Below are 22,182 nucleotides of genomic sequence, written 5' to 3'. Positions count from 1 at the left end.
CCCCCCCCCCGGATCCGCCAGTGATTTTTATTGTTCTTTCATTTGTTCACCCATGATCACGAATGTTTTCATAATGCATACATGTACCTCACGATTTTTTTTTAAATACGATTCTAAATGTTATGAAAATAGTTCGACAGGCCTAATTCTTTTTGCATACCACACTCATGGAGCTACTGTTGCTACTCTGCATCAGCGTGTAGTGTGCGAGAGGGGGGGGGGGGTAGGATGGTCGCAAAGAGCGATCGAGCAAAAGAGAAAGTGGTCCATAAATGAAGAGGGGATGTTGAGAATTGAGATCATGTGTGTGTGTTGGGGGGGGATGTTCGAAGCGAATGTTGTCACTGCTGATTACGATGATGGTTGATTAATCTTTACATCTTAATTTTGGCGATTTTGGAAATGTTTTCTTGTACCATGGGTGGGGAGAGGTGAGTGATTCAGTAAGTTTCCATAGAAGTGCAGTTTTAAAGTTACAGAAGAGGATTTCACCCAATGACGCTGACGGGAATTCGGGAAACACCATTTTCAAGCAATACTACACGATCACGTGCCATCGGCTTTAGGGCCGAGTGTTCTCGTTCACATTCCAACTATCATTTCATAAATAGGCACTCTTACAAATTAGGCCGATGCCGTTGTAAAGATAACTATTTTTGAAGCGTTATTCAGATATAAAATATATAAAGACAATTGAAATTGAACAATTCATCGAAATTTCCAACGATATTCAAATACAAATAGTATCAACTCGTGTAGATCTATAGGGGTGAACAGACGAAATACATGCTCCTAAACGTTCAGACAAATCAATTAACTTGATATATATATCTTTCGATGAATTGTTCAATTCCATCAGAAATATGCTTCTTGAAGTCAGATTGTTGAATGTGAACTTCTATTGGAATCTGTTGAATCACGTACCCCTCCCGATCCAAGGTAAAGATTTCCCAATCACCATAGATAACATACGGTTACATATACGGTATCTTATTTACATTGTTAGGTACTGACGATATCTTCATAAATACATTCACAATTATTTCATGAAATGTCACCATTGCCGTGGCTGTGACATTTAAAGCCTGAAATCTATTACATAAGATATTGTTTGCACTTTGATATAATAGAGGTCAGATATATTCTTGTCATCTAATATAAACATTCCATTATTATGCACCATGTTTCAAAATGGGTAAGAAAATTACATTACCATCGGCATCCAGATAATTAGTCCATGATTAGACCAGCGAGATCGGAGTCTACCCCTTTTTTTTGGAATTTCTATTTTCTCAGCACATCGAAGTGAGGAAAAACCACCAAAAACCCTATATTGGTATTAAATGATAACCATTTATTGTAAACAACGTTTAGGACTGAGGGAATTGGGCAGAGGGTATGGGGAGGGAGAGTATTTCATTTTCCAATAAAATGCAAAAGTATAATATTTTCGTGAACATGAACGAAATAAACAAAAAGTTAATAGCTCAATATCTTTATTGAATTGTTCAGTAGAACAATAATACTAGCTCTAATATTGTTAAAAACATTTCAGTCATTGTAATTACATGTGTTTCATCAATCTCAATATATTGACAATGAAAATAATTTTTTGATATAGAAAATATATTTTATATGACTATTGTGAATTTTAAATAATCCCATTTTAGATCGTTGATTAAACCACCTTTCTGAAAACAATCACTTTGATATCTCCTGTAAAATCAATTTTAGATAAAAAAATATTTTCTGTTAAAATTGATTTCTAAGATTCCTGTCTGAAAGTTGATGAAACACCTTAGCACGAGTAAAAATGCATAATACAAAGATATTGAATACTCAAACTCTTATAATGATATTGTCCAGCAAAACAGAAAATTGTCAAATAGTTAATGAAAAATAATTGAATTATAAACCAACAATTAAGTCAAATAGAATATGAAAATTATAACACACAATCACGTCACATTCGTTCTCACTCTCGTAGCTGTAGGATGGGGGGGGGGTCGGGCGTCCGGACACTATATTTTTGAAGCCTTCTTTTTTGTCTTTGCATTACACTAAAAGTATGAATTCAATGGTTGTAATCATCTTGTTCTCCATAATATTTCCTAATATCTTGTATTAAAAATTGATGAAACTTCGCTTGTAAAATTTTCCAAATGACTTTCTAAAATTGATCGTCCGGACACACAACCTGTCCATACAACTGGGTAGACTCATGCTAGTCTAGAAGCACTCCCACACTCCAGACAAAGTGTCACAAGTACATGAATTCTCGTAAGCACACAGAAAATACAACTTATAATATGCTCTAATAAAATGTACTGCCTTTCAGGGTTCAAACATCCTACAAATACACTCTTTTAGAACATCAAATGATTCTATTAAAAAACAAAGTTAATTTACAGGACATTAATATACATGTATGAAGTCTGCGCCAAGCATCTAATCATAAGGCAGTCTACCAGGAAATTCATCTATCGCGGGGGCAACGCAGAATTCAGTACAGACAAGTATACATGTACATTATAAATACGCTGTGCACTGTACTCTATGCAAATACAATTTATGCAAGCGGCCTTCGGCCTTGCGTAACCCGATGAAAACCACATGTTTTGCTTAGACTTCGGACACTGCCTGCCGAAGTGCCGATATCATCCGAACATGCGCCCGAAATCTACACGCTGGCATCTTTACAAGACAGAGTGTTGTGCTCCGTGAGTCAGCCGATCGCGCGGTGTAAAGATTCTCACACACAGCGCTGGGCGAGGAAGGGAAGAGGGTCGCGCAATCAGCCAATCAGCGTGCAGGGAATCCGTCTACTGTGTGCCTATGGGGAAAGTTCTATGTGCCCCCCCCCCCCCACCAAAAGTAAGATTGTTGAGACTTCCGGTTCGATCACCTCAGATTTTTCTATCATTTTTTTACTGTTTGCTTACCTACTCCTAGCCGTCCTAGGCTTAGCCTTAGTCTTAGACTAGTTGGGACTCCAACGAACTCACCTCGTTTGATTTTATCTGCAGTCAAGACCTCTTCCCGTTATGCTAGCGAGAAGCGCTGATACCGGAAGGGGTATTTTAACGATTATCTGCCGAAGGATTGTTGAGACTATATTACTTTTTTTTAATATTAGCATTAGTGCGCGACAGAAAAGGATGCCTGCCATTCCTATTACCGGCGCATGCGATTCTTCTACACACATGCCCTGCGATAAAATCACAGTTCCGTGACGTACTAACTCAATTGCACTGGAATTAAATCCCCGTGCGCGGAAGCGCTAGTCTTTTGACACGGCAGAAAAGAAAAACGGACGAATACACTTCTTCAATTAGACTCTAATTTCAATTTGATTAACATTACTAATATAAATAGCAGCCTAGATTGGGGCCCTAGATTGAATAGAGTCTTGGGCAACAGAAAAATCAATCTGAATCACTTACAAGATCAGGATTATAGTTAAAGGCATAGGATGATAGGTAAATGTCAAAACACGAAGCCGAAGGTGCAGCTGCTGTAGAACTAGCTAGAGGGCAGCATGCACTCAAGCGCGCGAACGATCTACACTGAGACGAGTCTGAGATGCAGATGAGAGCTGAAATGTTGACTTGATTTCAATATTTTGATTTAAGTGACAGAGGAAAATTTTCACAATGGATCTCTTGCCGGAAACAGCATCGTCATCAGACATTAATTCTGCCGAGTATTGGGAATCCTTTGTCAAGAAAAACAGTAATAAGAGCAAGGCATTCGAGTGGTGAGTCAGCTGACTCTGTCTCTGAATAACCCGGCCCAGGCCAGGGAGCTCCAGGCCGCAAAGCGCTTTGCGACCCGGAGCTCCATAGGCCATGGCCTGGCCCTGGGTTAACTGTGCATGTGTGAAGGGGGGGGGGGGGGGGTGGGGTGCGAAATTATTTTTCCCGCCGAGTTCTGGACCAACATATGAATATTCATGACTTGCGTCTTCAGTTTGAGAGTACGCATGCGCGTGGACTTGGCCTCGACCAGTGCCGATCGTAAGCATTCACGTTGCTCAGAATGAATTAGCATCGTCAAATTACCGGTACCCTTACATAGGTCTTATAGGCTTAGATCTATATATATATCCAATTCTTAAACACTTAATAAACTAGCTGCCATTAATGGCAAGACATGTGCTAGGGTAGGGCTAGCTTTAGACCAAAAGCTTCGGTCTCTGTTATGTTGGTTGTTCAGCTGAACTCCGTTGGCTTCACTCACCAAATACAGAGACCGAAGTTCTAGCGCGATCTGTACAGGGGACTCAATGGCCATATGTTTATGTACTTAAGATCGGATAAAACGGGGAAGTGAATTTGCGCGACAGCCGAGGTAAGTCACTGTTTTTGTTCCTTTTAACTTGATTTTTCTCCGTTTTTTGGCAATTGATGCCAAGAGGGAATATTAATTTGCATTTTGGTCGCGTGAATTTTCAAATTTTTTACTCATTAAAGACAAAAATTGAAGAGCCCCGACGGGGGGATTTTGCATTGCAAGTCCCCTAATGGTGGCTGCACGCTAGCGAGCCGTCTGTGTATGAGGAGAAAAAAAAAAAAAAAAAAATGTTAAAAAATTCCTCGAAACAGACGGCTGCCAGCTGTCTAGGCTAGCTTAGGCTAGCGCATTAACTTTACCTCAAATCTGGACCTGTCTAATTAATGCCTAGTACTAATCAGTGTTGTAGTGCCTTGATGCTCGGCCTTGGCCTTAAGGCGCCTTAATGCCTAGCTACTTATTCAAAGCCTTGGCCTTGAGAGGGCCTTGGCCTTGAGGATTTTGAGCCTTGAAATTTTAAGGCATTTTCAAGGCATTTTGTATTTTGTACTTTCATTTGTTATAAATAAGTAATTATAAATGTTTCAATTGTTTTTTTTTTATATATATTTAATAACACTAATGGTCAATACTACCAATCACCAGTAACAGTAGCAGCAGCAGTAGTAAGTGTACTAGCAGTGTCATCAATTGTAATTGTCACCATTATCAAGAAATTCAAACAAAGAATACATCAGTTATGAAAAATAGCATTATGTATTGGTAATGTGTTGTAATCATATGATGATAGTGACAGTAAATAATAATGGTCATGATCAAGATAATAGTGCTTTGATGACAAGAATAATTTTTACATCTGACTGCAATTTTGACAACAATTTTCATACTTTAAACATAGCTAACTCTTAAGAATGATAACAAGGTTGATTTCTATTCCATTAGGATTTTCCTTGTATTATTTTCTTTGGCCAACAAGAATGTTTTAAGTCTTAATGATATTCTGAAAAGATTTGGTAAACTTGAACACAGTCTCCAATTTTGTCATATCCAAATGGGTTATGTCAATGGCATGATGAGCCAGAAACTTTTAGGGGCCAAGCATGGCATATATAGAGCAAAATTTCTGTCAAAAAAAAGAAGAAAGCGATTGAAGCGAGCGAGTGAACAAAATTTGTCCCCCTCTTTCTATAAGAAAAGCTAATTTTGCAATAGATTTTTTTTTAAATAATATCACATTTACTCCATCTTTTCCTTTCCCTTCCCCCCCCCCCCCTTGTCTAAGTTTATTCTTGGTGGTGGGACTTCTTCTTCTCTCTATCTCTCTTCTAAATTTTATATTTGTTTTGGGTCAGATTGACAAAACAAAGGGGAAAAAATGTTTACTTCTTTTTAATCATATATCGTTCAACATTGAATATCATTTCTCTACAGTTTCAAGGAAATAAACAACGTATTTGTTTTTGTGTCAATATGGTTTCAAGAAATAATAATTAACAAAAAATAATTTAATAATTAATAATTATTAATATTATCAATAAGTATTAATAATTAATGATTAATTAACTGTTTAATAAAAGTGGTTGTAAGCAGAAAAAAATATGAAAACTGACAAGAGTCCTAAAAATGACTCATTTTCAGTTTAAGCATTTGAAAATTTTAGCTTGCACTTTGTGCTCTCTTGCCCCCCCCCCAAAAAAAAAATCCCTGTAGGATTTTTTTTTTCCAAATGAAATATGCCCTTTTAAAAAAAGAAATACCTTCTTTAATAATAAAACATAATACATTTTAGGTTCGAAAATCACAGATTTTGTATCGTGCTTGCATCAATTATTGTTTAGTACAGTAAAATGCTAATGGTTACAAAAATGTATAGAATGTTGCTTTATGGTTGAAATATCACAAATATTTGGCTCGCTTCCTGCACTCGCATCAATTATTGTACTCGTTCTCTTCCCGTTCACAAAAAAATGCTTAGAATGTCCAGTTTTCAGGTTGGAATATCACAAATGTTTGAGCTCGCGCTTTGCGCTCGCATTATTTTTTATTGGTGAGTTATGTACCTTATTTAAAATGCAGTAATTAACTGCTTAATTAACTGCTTCCTTTACTGGTCAGTATATAAAAAGAATTAGCGAGCGCAAAGTTATTTTTTAGTTAGATACACATCTTTTTCATGATTTCAAAACCAGCTCAGAATAAAATAATTTCCATGTCTTATTACACGACATGTCAAGAAGTTTGAGCTGGTGATTCGCGCTCGCAACATCGCGCAAGGAAATTTCAACAATGATTAGCCCCATAATTGACCATAAATCAAGTTTTACAACATCAGAATTGATTTTTTTTTTCAAAACCGCTTGCTCGCTATGCTTTCTCGCTGAGAAGTAAAACCTAAAGCAAAATATCTATCTTATAATTAAAAATCACTTTAGAAAGCCTTTGCTCAACTTAATTTCTATAAAACACACAATTACTCCACGCAGTTCATAATCTCATTTTGAAAATACATGTATCTGTTTGCACAAAAAAACTAATTTTGATAAACGGGTGCCTTTTTGGCGTTGACCCCCCCCCCCCCATAATAATTTTCTGCTGCCCCTGTCCCAGGGAGTGGAGAAAAACATACGTTGAGAATGCCAGGATCAGATGACCGTGGTAATAATAATTATTGCAATGTAAATCGCCTATAAAAAAATTATGGATTATGTGTACACAGGTAACTATATCATTATTTTAATATGTCTCTATCATGAAATTATATTTGTTTTAAATGTACAAAGGTTAATTTTTTTTCTCGCTCAGTCCCCTCGCTCACATATATTTTACCATGTGTGATGTCTGCCACCCGAGTATTGTTAGTTCATTGTTCTGTATATCGTAAGTTTGAAATGCCTTGGCCTTGAGGTTTTCAGGCCTTGGCCTTGGGTTTCCATGCCTTGGCCTTTGGTATTGAAGCCTTGGCCTTGGAGGTTTGAGCCTTGACTACAACACTGAATAGCCGACTAATGCCATGGTTAACTTCGAACTGGTTAATTTCGAACTTCACGTTTAATTAGGTTTAGACAAATATTAGCTTATTTGCCATGGTTTAATATGTCTAGTCCGTATACAAACCAGTCCTAGATCTAAAAAAATTTATCTTAGTTCTAGTCTAGTCTCTATATCTAGACTCTGATCTACGCTGTATCAGCATGGAACCACTAGTGTACCAAGGGGGGGGGGGAAGACTGTCCCTCTGACGAGTCACAACTGATCCAGGGGACGTGCCCCCTTTGAGAAGCCAAATTAATAATTTGTAATGTAAAAATGCTATGAAAAAGACATATGTCCCCTTTTTTGAACGTGAAGATCTTTTTTTTTTTTTTTTGCTTGTCAATTTTTTTTTTCCGCTAAGAAATCCATAATTTTTTTTTTTTTTGGGGGGGGCTTGTCACATTTTTTCGCGGACGAAATATCCTCTAAAAAATTTGCCCCCCTTTTGGACTGAATCCTAGGTACACCAGTGCGTGCATGGAACGTATTCTAAAGTCAGGCACAAATTAACGTCAGTGATCTTGATCCCCGTCTTCACCCAAAATTAAGGATTTCGTAGCTGAAAAAAATTTGACATGAAAAAAAAAAAGATCTTCACGTTCAAAAGAGGGGACATACGTCTTTTTTCGTTGCATTTTGACATTACAAATTATTAATTTGGCTTCTCAAGGGGGGGGGGGGGGCACGTCCCCTGGATCAGTTGTGACTCGTCAGGGGGGCAGTCTGCCCCCCCCCCTTTGGTACACTAGTGGTTCCATGCTGATAGCGCGTAGATCAGAGTCTAGATCTAGAGACTAGACTAGAACTAAGATATTTATTTTAGATCTAGGACTGGTTCTGTATACGGACTAGACATATTAAACCATGGTAAATAAGCTATTATTGGTCCAAACCTAATCAAACGTAAAGTTCGGAATTAACAAGTTCGAAGTTAACCATGGCATTAGTCGGCTATTCCTATTAGTATTAGGCATTAGACAGGTCCAGATTTGAGGTAAAGTTAATGCGCTAGCCTAAGCTAGCCCTACCCTAGCACATGTCTTGCCATTAATGGCAGCTAGTTTGATAAGTGTTTAAGAATTGGATGTATGTATAGATCTAAGCCTATAAGGCCTATGTAACTATGTAAGGGTACCGGTAATTTGACGATGCTAATTCATTCTGAGCAACGTGAATGCTTACGATCGGCACTGGTCGAGGCCAAGTCCACGCGCATGCGTACTCTCAATCCGAAGACGCAAGTCATGAATATTCATATGTCGGTCCAGAACTCGGTGGGAAAAATAATTTCGCGGGCGGGGTGGTACCTCAGGCTCAGGCGATGGTTCGTGTAAGCTCCGTCTTGGGCTTGGCACTACTAACCAAAGTTACACTTCACCAAAGATACTACAAGGGGCCTAGGGGAAGGGATCAATCCCTCGGATTTCGGAGATGGCTCAATCAAGGGTGCATGGGAATAATTCTATTTTTGATTACCCAGAAACCTCTGTCTGAAATATATTCATTTTTTATTTAAGAAAAAAAATTCTAAAATGTAAAAATGTTCCTTCACCCCTTCACCGTTTCTCATAATATGTTTTGAACACAACCATATCGCGATACGCAAAGGTAAAAAAAGGTTGTTTCTTAATCAACCTTGTGGGGCGCTCTTCCCAAGCATTTCATTGCGTGCTCTATGTACTGTCCGATCTTCCCCTTTAGTCTGGTCTGTTAGCGGAATTATGTGGACACGGTGGACAAAAGCATGATTTTTTCTCCAGACCTTTGATTATGTATGAGAATTAAAAATGGGGTATGCTCCAAAAAATCTGGCTGCAGGAACAGTGAAAAAATGGATGAAAATGTCAGAATTTATGAGTTTAGATTTGTCTGATATATAGACTAGCGCTAGTGCAAAACTCAATAGCAGTGCATTATTTTGCATTGGTTTAGTTCTTGAATTCAGACCCTTTTTGAACAGATATTCTGTTTGTCCTCACATCTCAATGCACTAAATATCTGAATGCAGATGCTAAACAAGCCGAAGGGTGGTGGTGGAGGGGGTTGAATGTTGGTGTGTATGTACATATTTTGGTCTTGGGGTAAAGATGTGCAAGACACATTTTTCGCATGTGTTGGAAATTGTGTTACCATGGTAACAGTGTATTATGGCAAAAATAAGGTACAAATCTTGCAGTTAGAACTACTTCCTCTGTTTTCATCCGATTCTCATAAAATTTGGCACACACATTGGTCTTGAGGTGAAGATGTCTGTCTAAGACACATTTTTGTGTGTCTTTCGGAAATTTTATTGCCATGATAACAACATATCATTTGGTGAAAATGGGGGAAAAACCTTACAATTCAAACTGCTTCATCAGTTTTCAATCAATTCACATGAAATTCGGCACACACATTGGTATTAAAATAAAGATGTACAAGGCACCTTTTTTGTGTTTCAGAAATTGTGTTGCCATGGTAACAGCATATTATATGGCAAAATTTAGGTAAAAACCTTGCAATTTGAACTACTTCATCAGTTTCAAACCAATTCTCATGAAATATGGCTCACACATTGGCCTTGAGATAAAGATGTGCAAGAACCTTTTTTTTTCATTTGTCAGAGAGTGCATTGCCTTGGTAACCACAAAATCATATAGTCAGAAATATGGGGAAAACTTATTAATTGTGGATCAATCTACTTCCCCTGTTTTTAGTCAGTGCTCATAAAAGTTGGAAGAAATATTCATCTTTGGGTAAAGATTCATATGAAATTTTAAACTGCATTAAAATGTTCATGCCAGAGTGTGGGGGTATTAATCACCTTCAGTAATATTTCTAGGTTTTGGGTGGAGGAGCGGGATTGGTCCTTAAAATCTGACATAGAAATAAAGAAGGTTAAAGGCGGTGGCCATTAGGAACATAAACACTCTTAAAATAAGCATCCGCTCTAAGGGCATAGGCTGGGGGTACACTGGGTGAATGTGAAACCTTCCGCTGTGGCAAAGGAGTTCCAACACTGGCAAGCAAAACAAAATGTGTACTTCTACTTTCAACGGCTGATTTTCCAAACCTTAGTTCCACCTCCCCAAGATGTGCACCCCTCCCCATACCACTTTTAGTTCTATCTCCCCATGCTCAACCAGTCTATGCCTTTCATGCCCCTCCCTCAGGGGTCTTTGCATTTTAAAGCGAGACATTACTCCCTTTTTTGGGGGGTGGGTCTTTAGAAAATGACCTCATAAAAGTAAAAGTTAAAGGATTATGACTAGGAACTAGGAACCCCCCCCAAAAAAAAAAAAATAGGGGGCTGATATCTTTTTGTGCAGAAAAATGCCCCTCCCCATTAAAATGTAAGAATAGTCCTTTGCACTTCAGAGTTCAGACCATTCATTTGAAGTTTAATGCATTCTGCTTTGGTAAAAAATTGTTTACAGTAGCCAATTAATCATTGTTTATTTATACTCTCCTACTCAGTCTTTTATTCATATTCTATTCCTACTCTTTCTTTTTAACTTTATCACATCACTCTTGATTTTGAGCTTCACCACACCATCTTATGTTTCCTCTCTCCTTTTTGTCTCACCTGCATAGCAGAGTGAGACTATAGGCGCCGCTTTTCCGACGGCGGCAGCGGCGGCGACGGCGGCGTCAACACCAAATCTTAACCTGAGGTTAAGTTTTTGAAATGACAGCATAACTTAGAAAGTATATGGACCTAGTTCATGAAACTTGGCCATAAGGTTAATCAAGTATTACTGAACATCCTGCCTGAGTTTCATGTCACATGACCAAGGTCAAAGGTCATTTAGGGTCAATGAACTTAGACCATGTTGGGGGAATCAACATCAAAATCTTAACCTAAGGTTAAGTTTTTGAAATGACAGCATAACTTAGAAAGTATATGGACCTAGTTCATGAAACTTGGCCATAAGGTTAATCAAGTATCACTGAACATCCTGCATGAGTTTCACGTCACATGACCAAGGTCAAAGGTCATTTAGGGTCAATGAACTTTGGCCGAATTGGGGGTATCTGTTGAATTACCATCATAACTTTGAAAGTTTATGGATCTGATTCATGAAACTTGGACATAATAGTAATCAAGTATTACTGAACATCCTGTGCAAGTTTCAGGTCACATGATCAAGGTCAAAGGTCATTTAGGGTCAATGAACTTTGGCCAAATTGGGGTATTTGTTGAATTACAGCCATAAATTTGAAAGTGTGTTGGTCTAGTTCATAAAACTTGGACATAATAGTAATCAAGTATCACTGAACATCCTGTGCGAGTTTCAGGTCACATGATCAAGGTCAAAGGTCATGTAAGGTCAAAGAACTTTGGCCACGTTGGGGGTATTTGTTGAATTGCCATCATATCTCTATAAGTGTATTGGTCTAGTTCATAAAACGTGGAAATAAGAGTAACCAAGTATCACTGAACATCTTGTGCGAGTTATAGTAGTTTTCAAAATCAGCACTGCTGCTATATTGAATCGCGTGATGCAGGTGAGACGGCCAGAGGCATTCCACTTGTTTACTCTCTCTCTCTATATCTCCCCAAGTATATTTTTGACATATTATAAAGTGTACCTTTAATCATGCAACTAATTAAAGAAATATATATTTATATACAAAAATCTAGGCACTTGTTTTAGAAATTCACTTGCAAATCCATGACTCAATAACATACAATATCAAAAATATACAAATGTGCACAATAAATTTTTGCCTTCTATTTTCTTTCATTTTCTTTCATTTAATTTTGTCAGTATATTTCTGTGACAGCCCCTGCTTTTTTACATCCTACATGTACATCTCCTATTGTCAAAAAATGAATATTATGTTTCAGTAGCAAAATTGTTGGATGCAAGATCTGACTGTCACAACTTTTATTTTTATTATTATTTATAGACTTTTATTTCTCTACATATAATTATATTCTAGTCATATCCCTTTCAGATGGTGGTAACTGCAGGAATGGGAAAACTCAGTGATATGACTAAAATTTTCACTGAGGATCTTCGGAAAACAACTAAATCCATTTTTTTTCAAGCAACAGTTATTCCATTCTGAATGCTGCAACTATGAATTTGATGCACCTTTACCAAAATATAATATAATGACAGCCATTTCTTCATTTCTTTAAACTAGACATTAAATATAGCTAATAGTATTTTTCAGGACAGAGTGTAGCCAAAATGGAGTTTAAAAGATTATGAAGAAAACAATAAATGTTATGTTATTATATTTCAGTGTAGGTGTAGGCATTCAAAATGGAATAATTTTTGCTAGATAATAATGAATTAAAATAGCAAAGAAAAATGTACTTAGAGAGGGAGAAAACGAGGGGAGAGAGGAAACAAAACAAGAAGGTATGGCAAAGCTCAAAAGTGCAAAAAGTGATGTAAGAAAGTCAGAGTAAGAACTGAAATGAACAAAGACTGTGTAGAAGGAGATAAATAAAAAGTTGATTAATTGGGCACCGGAAATGATCTTTTATCAAACCAGAATGTTTTAAGCTTTAAATTAATACGCTGAAGTGTAAAGGATTTTTCTTCCCCCCCCCTTTTTTTTTTTGGGGGGGGGGTTCAGTTCCTAGTTGTAATTATTTCCTTTTACTCTTTATGTGGCAATTTTCTAAAGGCCCCCCCCCCCCAAAAAAAAAAAAATGGAAGGGGTGCTTTCTTTAAGAGTGTTTAAGTTCCTAATGGACATTGCCTTTAACCTTCTATATTTTTATGTTGTCAGTTTTTAAGGACCTCCTCCGCCCCCAAAAAAGAACCTATAAATATTATTGAAGGTGATTAATACCATGAATACCCTGCGCTATTATATGATGTTAAAGGGGAATCCAACCCAAATAAACACTTGTTTTTAGAGGAAAAGCAAAAATCAGACAATAGGTCAAAGTTTAAACATCGGACAAACCATAAGAAAGTTGTGAATATATAAAAGTTGTAAACATTGGTAATCACTATACCCATGAAGCCTTCAAATTGGCCGTATATGTGATGTCATGATGGTGTAAGGCAAGGCCCACTCTTCCATGTATAGGAATAATTAATTGACTAAAATGTCTTTTTCAAAAGTTTTTACATCAAATTGTGTCTTTCTTTCATGAGGACATAAAACATTATACTAACAGGTATATATTACGGCCCCAATGGAGTTAAGGAGAACAACAAAAATCAAAGTACAAGGCCAATGGGAAAGTTGTCCTTGCGGCCTCGCCCCTTGTCATAATTTACTTACCCATTGCCAATTTGAAATCTACATACTAGTAGCCTTAGGGATCTTAATTTTAAAGCAGCCATAACTTTATTTTGCTTGTCGATTGCTTTCAAACTTTCACCATTCTTATTTTTCTCCTTTTCCACACAACATTTTATGACAAAGGCTGGATTCCCCTTTAACACTGGATATGAATTTTTACCCAAAATGAATATTTGTGTAAACTTTTCTGAGCACAGGCTGAAAACTGAGAAGTAGATTGATCCACAAGTAATAAGTTTTCCCTGTATTTCTTACTATATGACTTTGTGGTTACCAAGGCAATGCACTCTCTGACAAATGAAAAAAAAAGGTTCTTGCACATCTTTATCTCAAGGCCAATGTGTGAGCCATATTTCATGAGAATTGGTTTGAAACTGATGAAGTAGTTCAAATTGCAAGGTTTTTACCTAAATTTTGCCATATAATATGCTGTTACCATGGCAACACAATTTCTGAAACACAAAAAAAGTGCCTTGTACATCTTTATTTTAATACCAATGTGTGTGCCGAATTTCATATGAATTGATTGAAAACTGATGAAGCAGTTTGAATTGTAAAGTTTTCCCCCAATTTTCACCAAATGATATGTTGTTACCATGGCAACAAAATTTCCGAAAGACACACAAAAATGTGTCTTAGACAGACATCTTCACCTCAAGACCAATGTGTGTGCCAAATTTTATGAGAATCGGATGAAAACAGAGGAAGTAGTTCTAACTGCAAGATTTGTACCTTATTTTTGCCATGATACACTGTTACCATGGCAACACAATTTCCAACACATGCAAAAAATGTGTCTTGCACATCTTTACCCCAAGACCAAAATATGTACATACACACCAACATTCAACCCCCTCCACCACCACCCTTCGGCTTGTTTAGCATCTGCATTCAGATACTTAGTGCATTGAGATGTGAGGACAAACAGAATATCTGTTCAAAAAGGGTCTGAATTCAAGAACTTAACCAATGCAAAATAATGCACTGTTATTGAGTTTTGCACTAGCGCTAGTCTATATATCAGACAAATCTAAACTCATAAATTCTGACATTTTCATCCATTTTTTCACTGTTCCTGCAGCCAGATTTTTTGGAGCATACCCCATTTTCAATTCTCATACATAAACAAAGGTCTGGAGAAAAAATCATGCTTTTGTCCACCGTGTCCACAAGTAGGGTGTTTTTGACGCTAACAGACCGGACTACTTGTGGTATCTTTGACTTCACTACTGCTACCCTCCACTACACCGACCCGGGCGATGAATACACGCTCTCAAAAAACAGTGACAAACTGTGTCATTTTTGGGGGAAAAGGCAACACGTCATTTACTCTACAGTGACCTTTTTTCAGTTGTGAATTTGATAGAATACAATTTATTCTATTGAAATGAACCTAACAGTAGTGAATTTCAATAATGAAAACAAGAAAATTTACTAAATATTCATTTGGTCTGATGGATTTAATTGCAGCTGGTATAATTGGTTGATTTTCAGTTGGTCTAATTCCAACTCATCCAATTACCATCTCGTCTACTATCATTTGGTCTACCATCAGGTCATCCACATGCAGAGCTGCCAAGTAGTACGATTTTTCCGTATTTAGTACGTTTTTGCAACCAAAATATGGCAGTACGTTTTTTCTTTAAAAAATATGTTTTTTGTATTTAAAAAAAAAAAAAAAAAAAAATCATCTCTATATGTCTCTAAACGTACACAAATATGGTTATTAGATCAATTTAATTTCAGGTAACTTTTTTTTTTTTCAATCATTTTGTAAAAACCAGGGTGAGATATACACAAGTTTCAATGTTTTTTTTTTCCATCTGCAAGAGCAGTGCACATTTTAGCTTGCATGCAGCTTGAGCGCCGTGATGGGCGAGTGTGCCAAGCATTTTATTATGAAATACACTTTTTTGGGGAAAAATACAAAATATTTATCTCACACGGTAAAAATACTGATTTTTTTGTCAAAATACTGATTTTGGGGGATAAGAATACTGAAAATGCGAAATACAACTTGGCAGCTCTGCACATGGTCTATTTGCCATTTCGTCCACTCACCAATAACCAGTTAGTCCAATAGTCATTAAGTCCAAATACCAGTTGGTCTAATTCTAATTGGACTACAGTGAGTGGTAATTGGGCAAAATGAAGGAAAATGAAATGGATATTAGACTAACTGGTTATGAGACGAAATGGTCATAGATGAACTGGTGATTAGACAAAGTGATGATTGGACCAAATGGTTATTGGACCTTATGGTTGTTAGACAAACTGTTGATAGACGGCATGGCATTACACTAATTGAAGGTAGACCCTGTGATGAGTGGATAAGTTGGAAATAGACAAAGTGGCAATAATTTGCCAACAAATTTGGCCATAACTTGTTAAAGTGAAAGTAACTTAACTTATGTTGAAAGACTGAAAGAAGTCAGTATAAAGGCTCACTCACTGCACTTTCTCGCAATTTCTGAAATGTTTATGAAGTCTTCCCAAGGCATTCAATCTCTCATTATATACATGTACATGTACTAATACAAACCTTAAATAAATATTTGGACACCATTCAATTTTTTTTCTGAATCCATCAACAGAAAGTTGCTCAACTCGATATGCATGGTCATCGAACTTGTCTGTATCAGATGTTTTTATGAAATACCTCACTTGTCTAGTACATTGTACCTTTCTTGGCCCCAATTCAAATAACTGTTTGTGAATGAAATGTGATTACTTGATTACAACAAAAAACAAAAATCTGTGAACTCAATAGAAAAGGGTGATAAGATGAAGGAAAGAATATACTTGCTCATTATTTCTTCACACCCCAGTATACGACTTGTATTCCTCCTTGAGACAGTATTGCGGACGGTGTTCCGTTTCTGTGGATGTAGATTTGAAAGAGCACCTTTATCATCTGTCCTTTTTTCTCTCTAGGTATGGGGAATACCCTATACTCTGTGGCATTCTGCACAAGTACATTCGTGCAAGTGACAAGTCACTCATAATTGGATGCGGAAGTTGTCAGCTGAGTGAAAATCTGTATGATGTTGGCTACCACCAACTAACAAACATTGATGATGCAGAGAGTGTTGTCAAGCAAAAGACTATGAAAAATGCCAAGAAAAGACCGGAGCTGAAGTTTGAACAGATGGATGCAACTCAGGTATGTGTAGATGACCCCCCCCCACGCCCCATCCTCTCCTATAAGGGCCATGTACAGAATTTTATAATAATTTCTATCCATATGTCACCAGCTGCACAGTAGGGGGATGCCGCACCCCCTCTTTCTCCAATGATATTTAAAGTAGTGACCAAAAAAAGGGAGCCTGGAAGAACAACTGATACCCCTTTCATATTGCGCTTTTCACCGGCGAAGTTCGCCAGCGAAGGGGAAAGTGTCCAGTATGAAAGGTACACAGGAGAACTTCACCGGTGAAGTTCGCCGGTGAACTTCTCCACCTCTAGAGGTGGAGAACTTCGCCGGCGAAACTGTTTCACCGGCAAAGTTCGCCGGTGAAAAGGCCAGTATGAAAGCAAACCGGAGAACTTCTCCTCTTTAATGACGTCAGAGGTCAATTTTTTTCTCTCCCAAAGTCCCCTGTACCGAGATTCCGCGCGCGATGGTTGCAAGCTCAGCTGAATGCTATATGGCCAAGTAGATACCCTCGAACATAATTTTTTTTTACTAACAATATTTATCAAAAAGCACTTTTTACATGTATAAAATGCGCTAAAATATAAAGACAAGGTGATATTGTTTGTTTTATCGTAATACTTCCAAAATATGTTGTAATTAATTTTTTTGATACCTTTTTGTAATAGGTAAAAAGTAATGTTTACAATTTTCTTTCGTTTGTTCTGCAATCGCTCGTTGACTTTCGCCGGGGAAGAAATGTCAGTGCGAAAGGGTACATTTTTTTCTTCGCCGGGGAAGTGAGGAATGCGAGGCGGAGAAGTTCGCCGGTGAAAAATGAAGAGGGCAGTATGAAAGGGGTATTAGAGTCAAAGAGAGAGGTCGGGGCTGTTTTATATTACCCTAGTAATTCAATTGAGAAACGGTGATGTCACCTTTACTTATCAGGTCTTGCACCCCCCCCCCCCCCACCTTTCCCCAATCAAAATACCCTGGTATTGACCATGGCTGTATATAATCTGGACATTGGTAAATGATGTATAAGACTTCATTTACAAACTCCTCCCACACTCTCTCACCCCCCCCCCCTTTCTCTTTGTTTTATAGCTATACATCAAACAGTGCTGGATATTGCAGCCTCTTTTGCAGAGAAGACATCATAGACATCGATGGCAATTTTGGATGGGAAAATGAGCCCCAATACTGAACTTTAAGGAACATATTTTAGAGGGGAGTAGAAGCAGAGATAATGACATATCATATGTACAGAGTATGTGTTCTGTAGCTTTCAGACTATTTGTCGTTTGTGTTGAGTGAGGTCGTGGTAGTTGACAGAAGATCATGGTTCATAGCCCCACACTAAATTGAATTTTGGGTTTCGTGGTGCAACAGTAATAAAATTTGTGTTCCTCTCCCTATTTCTTAAAGATGACGTACGAGGATTGCTCCTTCTCTGTGGTGCTTGACAGGGGTAATCTTGATGCCCGGATGAAAGAGAAGAAGGAAGAAGCTGAAGTGTTGGTTGATAAGATGTTTGGAGAGATCGGCCGTGTTCTCAAAGTCGGAGGACGCTACATTTGCATCACAATAGCTCTTGAGAATCTCATTAGCAAACTTCTGAGCTATTTCTCATCTGAGTAAGTGCATGACCAACTTATTCAGTGTTGACTTCAGATTAAGATAAAGATCTGGCCATGTCTTACAAAGGAATGTGATTGATCCATTCAATATTGACTATGGAAAGCCAGCAACATATCATTGAGAATGTTGGCCTGTTCAAAACATGTCCTCTAATGCCAAATACTCATGCATCATCAATGTTTTGATCTAGCAGTGTGATCTGTCTTGCTTGCCAAGGGTGCATACTATCAAGATGCTACTAGCTTTCCATAGTTGATATAGATTGGATTAATTTCACTCCTTTATAAAGACAAGCTTGTTAGAGGTCAAGATCGATTTCAAGATATCCAAAATAGTGAGCAAACAAAGAGACACAATCGCTACCTTTAATTTTGTCAACTTTATTTTCTTACCAATTATGAGCAGTCAGAAATTGGAATGCCACTTTTCAGTCTAATGCCTAAATTTAATCCCAAGCAAGCTATTGTCAGGCTATAGACAACACATTTTTAGTGTACAAAACTTTCATTCTAGATGATTTTCATGCTTTCATTTCACAATACTTGTGACATCTCTGCAGAAAGATAGAGGATACATCTTATATTCTTAAGTTGTGTGTTTGCTGATTAATGATTTTAAAATATTCATTGTGTAATGACAATCTTCGTCTGAAGGTTATTCTCAAATGACAATCTGAAGACCGAAGGAAATTTTCAAAATCAGATCAGGGGCCTTTTTCACAAAGAACTTACAAGTGACATGGTACAATTGTCGATAAAATCAAAATTTACAGAGTAGTTACCATAATGACAAAGTACCATGATCATATTTTTATGGTCTCAGACTCGCACTTTTGTGATCAACAACAAAAACAAGATTGAAATTTCTCATAATAATCATCATAATAAAAATGATTCTTTTTTATATACTGTAGCGCATTTCAGAGCTGAGAGATTCTCGTTGCCCTATTATTTAGGGAAATACTTATTTCTGTAAATTTAAAATATAGAGACTAGTCTTCATACAGGATTGATGTTTAGATACCCAACACTGATTTAAATATAATTACTGCCTGCTTGAGAAACCTTTAATATATGTACATGTATATGGTTTTAAAATGATACCTTTATGTACGAATAATATTGCACCTACTAATATCAACCAAGTGACTTCTGACTTGGAATTTATAGAGGCTCTATACAGAGATTGTCGCATTCCAGTAGGCAATGGGTTAATGATATTCCACTTTCATGTTGCACTTATAACACTCCGAGCCTTAGGGGTAACTTCTTTAGGTGTTTAACAGATATATTATTCTTCTTTGATTGTAACAGAGGTTGGATGGTAAGGGTTCACAAGATAGACTCTCCAAACAAAGATGACAGGTCTGAATCAAGATCACCTTTGCCAATTTTCATCGTGGTATCCACCAAATTCAAGAAAATGGCAGCTTTACAGAGTCCAGTAAGTATTCAGTGACTTGACCCTTTGTCTTTGAGATTGGGGTATCTGAGCCCCGCTCCCCCCCCCCCCCCCCCTCCGCTCAACCCCACCCCCTCCTCCCTCTTCAATATCTTGTGTGATATGTCCACAATACGCAAAGCAATCAAAACGGAATTCAATTTGAATTTTCTTTGTAGTCTCACACATTCCTTTATTAAACAAAATCTTTTTACTTACCCTTTAATCAGCTACCAGGGACCTGTTACATTTAGGAAGATAAATGTATGTCATAAAATGCAGTGGCGGATCCAGGGGGGTGGCGCAGGTGGCCCCCTAATATTTGAGCGGCGCCAAACGCGCCGCTCAAAAAAAAAAAAAAAAGTAAAAGAAAGAAAAGGTGCTGCTTGAAAAAATAAAAATAAAGGAAAGAAAAGAAAAGGCGCCGCTTAAAAAAATTATACACTGATATAATATTAGCAACAGTAAGGAAAGACTATCCCCTAGCAAAGCACAATCATATCATCTTCCTTATCTTTTCTTTTAACTACCCTTTTCCCAACAACTTCGCCGGTTAAAAATAATCAGCAGTGTGCTGCCTGCATATAACTGGCGCCAATCAAGAATAATCAGCGCCACCTTAATCTAAATCGTCGCCGGACAAGAACAATTAGCGCCATTTGGTTATAAATCGGCGCCAGTCTAGAAAAATCGGCACTGCCAGAGTCTTAACCGGCGCCGATCAAGGATAATCAGCGCCACCTATATCTAAATCGGGGCTGGTCAAGAATAATCAGCGCCATCTGGTTATAAATCGGCGCTGCCAGAGTCTTAACCGGCGCCGATCAAGAATAATCAGCTCCACCTAAATCTAAATCGGCGCCGGGCAAGAATAAACGGCGCCATCTGGTTATAAATCGGCGCCGGTAAAGAAAAATCGGCGCTGCCTGAGTTCGCAACCGGCACCGATCAAGGATAATCAGCGCCACCTATATATAAATCGGGGCTGGTCAAAAATAATCAGCGCCATCTGGTTATAAATCGGCCCTGCCTGAGTCTTAACCGGCGCCGATCAAGAATAATCAGCTCCACCTAAATCTAAATCGGTGCCAGACAAGAATAATCAGCACCACCTGGTTAAAAATCGGCGCCAGTCAAGAATAATCTGCGCCTCCTGGTTCTAAATCGGCGCCAGTCAATTATGAATTGCCGCTGCCTGAATCTTACGGGACGTCGGTAAAAATAATCAGCACTACTTGTTCTAAATCGGCGCCGGTCAAGAATAATCAGCGTCCCCTGGTTCCAATAAATAGGCGCCGGTAGAATAATGAAGAAGGGCCTATTGCCAACCAAATCTAGATCGGCGCCGGTCAAGAATGATCAGCGGCACCTGGTTATACATTTTATTGTTGAATGGTCATAACAAAGCTTATCGTATGCCCTTACAGAGTGGACTGGGGCGGGGCAGTTGCCCACAGAATGACAGATTTAAAATCAGATTTAAAAATCCCAGAATCATACAAAAGCGTAGAGCAAATCCTTTAATTTTGATCTTATTTTCCAATGCTTTAATAAAAAGAAGGTCAGTCACTTTTCTTCTTTACACATTCCACATTGTGCAACCTCTATGGCCTTTAGTTTAAGACAGCTACTATAATGTTTTATGAAGATGATTCAATATTTTAGCCCAAAACTTTGCTAAAACCCGTTGCTAGTACCGGGAGTGTATAATTACGCAACCAGTCGTATATTGAGATTGAGCTACACCACTCGTTCTTTATTTAAAATCGTGCTTAAATTATCCGCTTCTCAGATTGGAATATAAAAATTTTCAGCTCGGGCTTCGCGCTCGCATCATTTCTGTAGCAAAACCCCATACATTTCATGATTAAATAGGTGAATAGAATGTCCTTTTTTCAGGACTAAACGTCAAAAGAACTCCCGCTTCGATTTGCAATAATCTTTTGCTGGATATAATCTTGTTCTTTATTACAAACGTCCATTAAACTGTCATTTTTTTCAGATCGAAATATCAAAATTTTAAGCTCGCACTTCACGCTCGCATCTATTGTTTTTTTAGATACCCATCTTAATCATTGGTACCAAAAATGCATATAGTATCAAGCTTTCTGGTCAGAATATAAAGAAATTTCAGCTCGCCCTCGGCACTCGCATTATCTGTGTAGTGAGATATGTATCCTCCTCATGAGTTACTACAAACAGTCCTAAACAGGCACCTTTTTCCTGTTTTCAGGTCAGTATACTAAAAAATTTCAGCTCGCGCTTCGCGCTCGCATTAATTTGTTGGTGAGATATGTGTTTCTATCTCATGAGTCATATAAATATATATATATATGCATATGTGTGTGTGTGTGAGTTTGTTTGTTTTGTGTGATATCGAGCGCCTT

General features: G+C 37.7%; 2 protein-coding genes across 4 annotated transcripts in view; one reads left to right on the top strand and one right to left on the bottom strand.

Moving 5' to 3' along the window:
• LOC129277998 (transcription initiation factor IIB-like) overlaps positions 1-3,533 on the bottom strand; it is a 37,268-nt gene extending 33,735 nt beyond the window's left edge. The window contains exon 1 of one of the 2 annotated variants that reach the window (XR_010295826.1): positions 3,444-3,533. The gene's annotated coding sequence lies outside the window, so the exon portion shown is untranslated. Of the gene's footprint in view, positions 1-3,005; positions 3,074-3,443 lie in introns of those variants that run through there. The other variant, XM_064110220.1, reaches the window with a different exon arrangement.
• Positions 3,534-16,518: 12,985 nt separating this feature from the next.
• The window catches only part of LOC129277996 (eEF1A lysine and N-terminal methyltransferase-like), a 25,380-nt gene continuing 19,716 nt past the window's right edge, over positions 16,519-22,182 (top strand). For both annotated transcript variants that reach the window (XR_010295862.1, XM_054914186.2), the window contains exons 1-3: positions 16,519-16,744; positions 18,143-18,351; positions 19,669-19,798. Coding sequence is in view for 1 of the 2 variants with exons in the window: in XM_054914186.2 (XP_054770161.2) it covers positions 16,688-16,744; positions 18,143-18,351; positions 19,669-19,798 (396 nt within the window). In the remaining variant the exon portion in view is untranslated. The remainder of the gene's footprint in view (positions 16,745-18,142; positions 18,352-19,668; positions 19,799-22,182) is intronic.

Source organism: Lytechinus pictus, chromosome 15 (genome assembly GCF_037042905.1).
Source record: "Lytechinus pictus isolate F3 Inbred chromosome 15, Lp3.0, whole genome shotgun sequence".
Classification (NCBI taxonomy): domain Eukaryota; kingdom Metazoa; phylum Echinodermata; class Echinoidea; order Temnopleuroida; family Toxopneustidae; genus Lytechinus; species Lytechinus pictus.
This window is presented reverse-complemented; position numbering and strand designations above follow the sequence as displayed.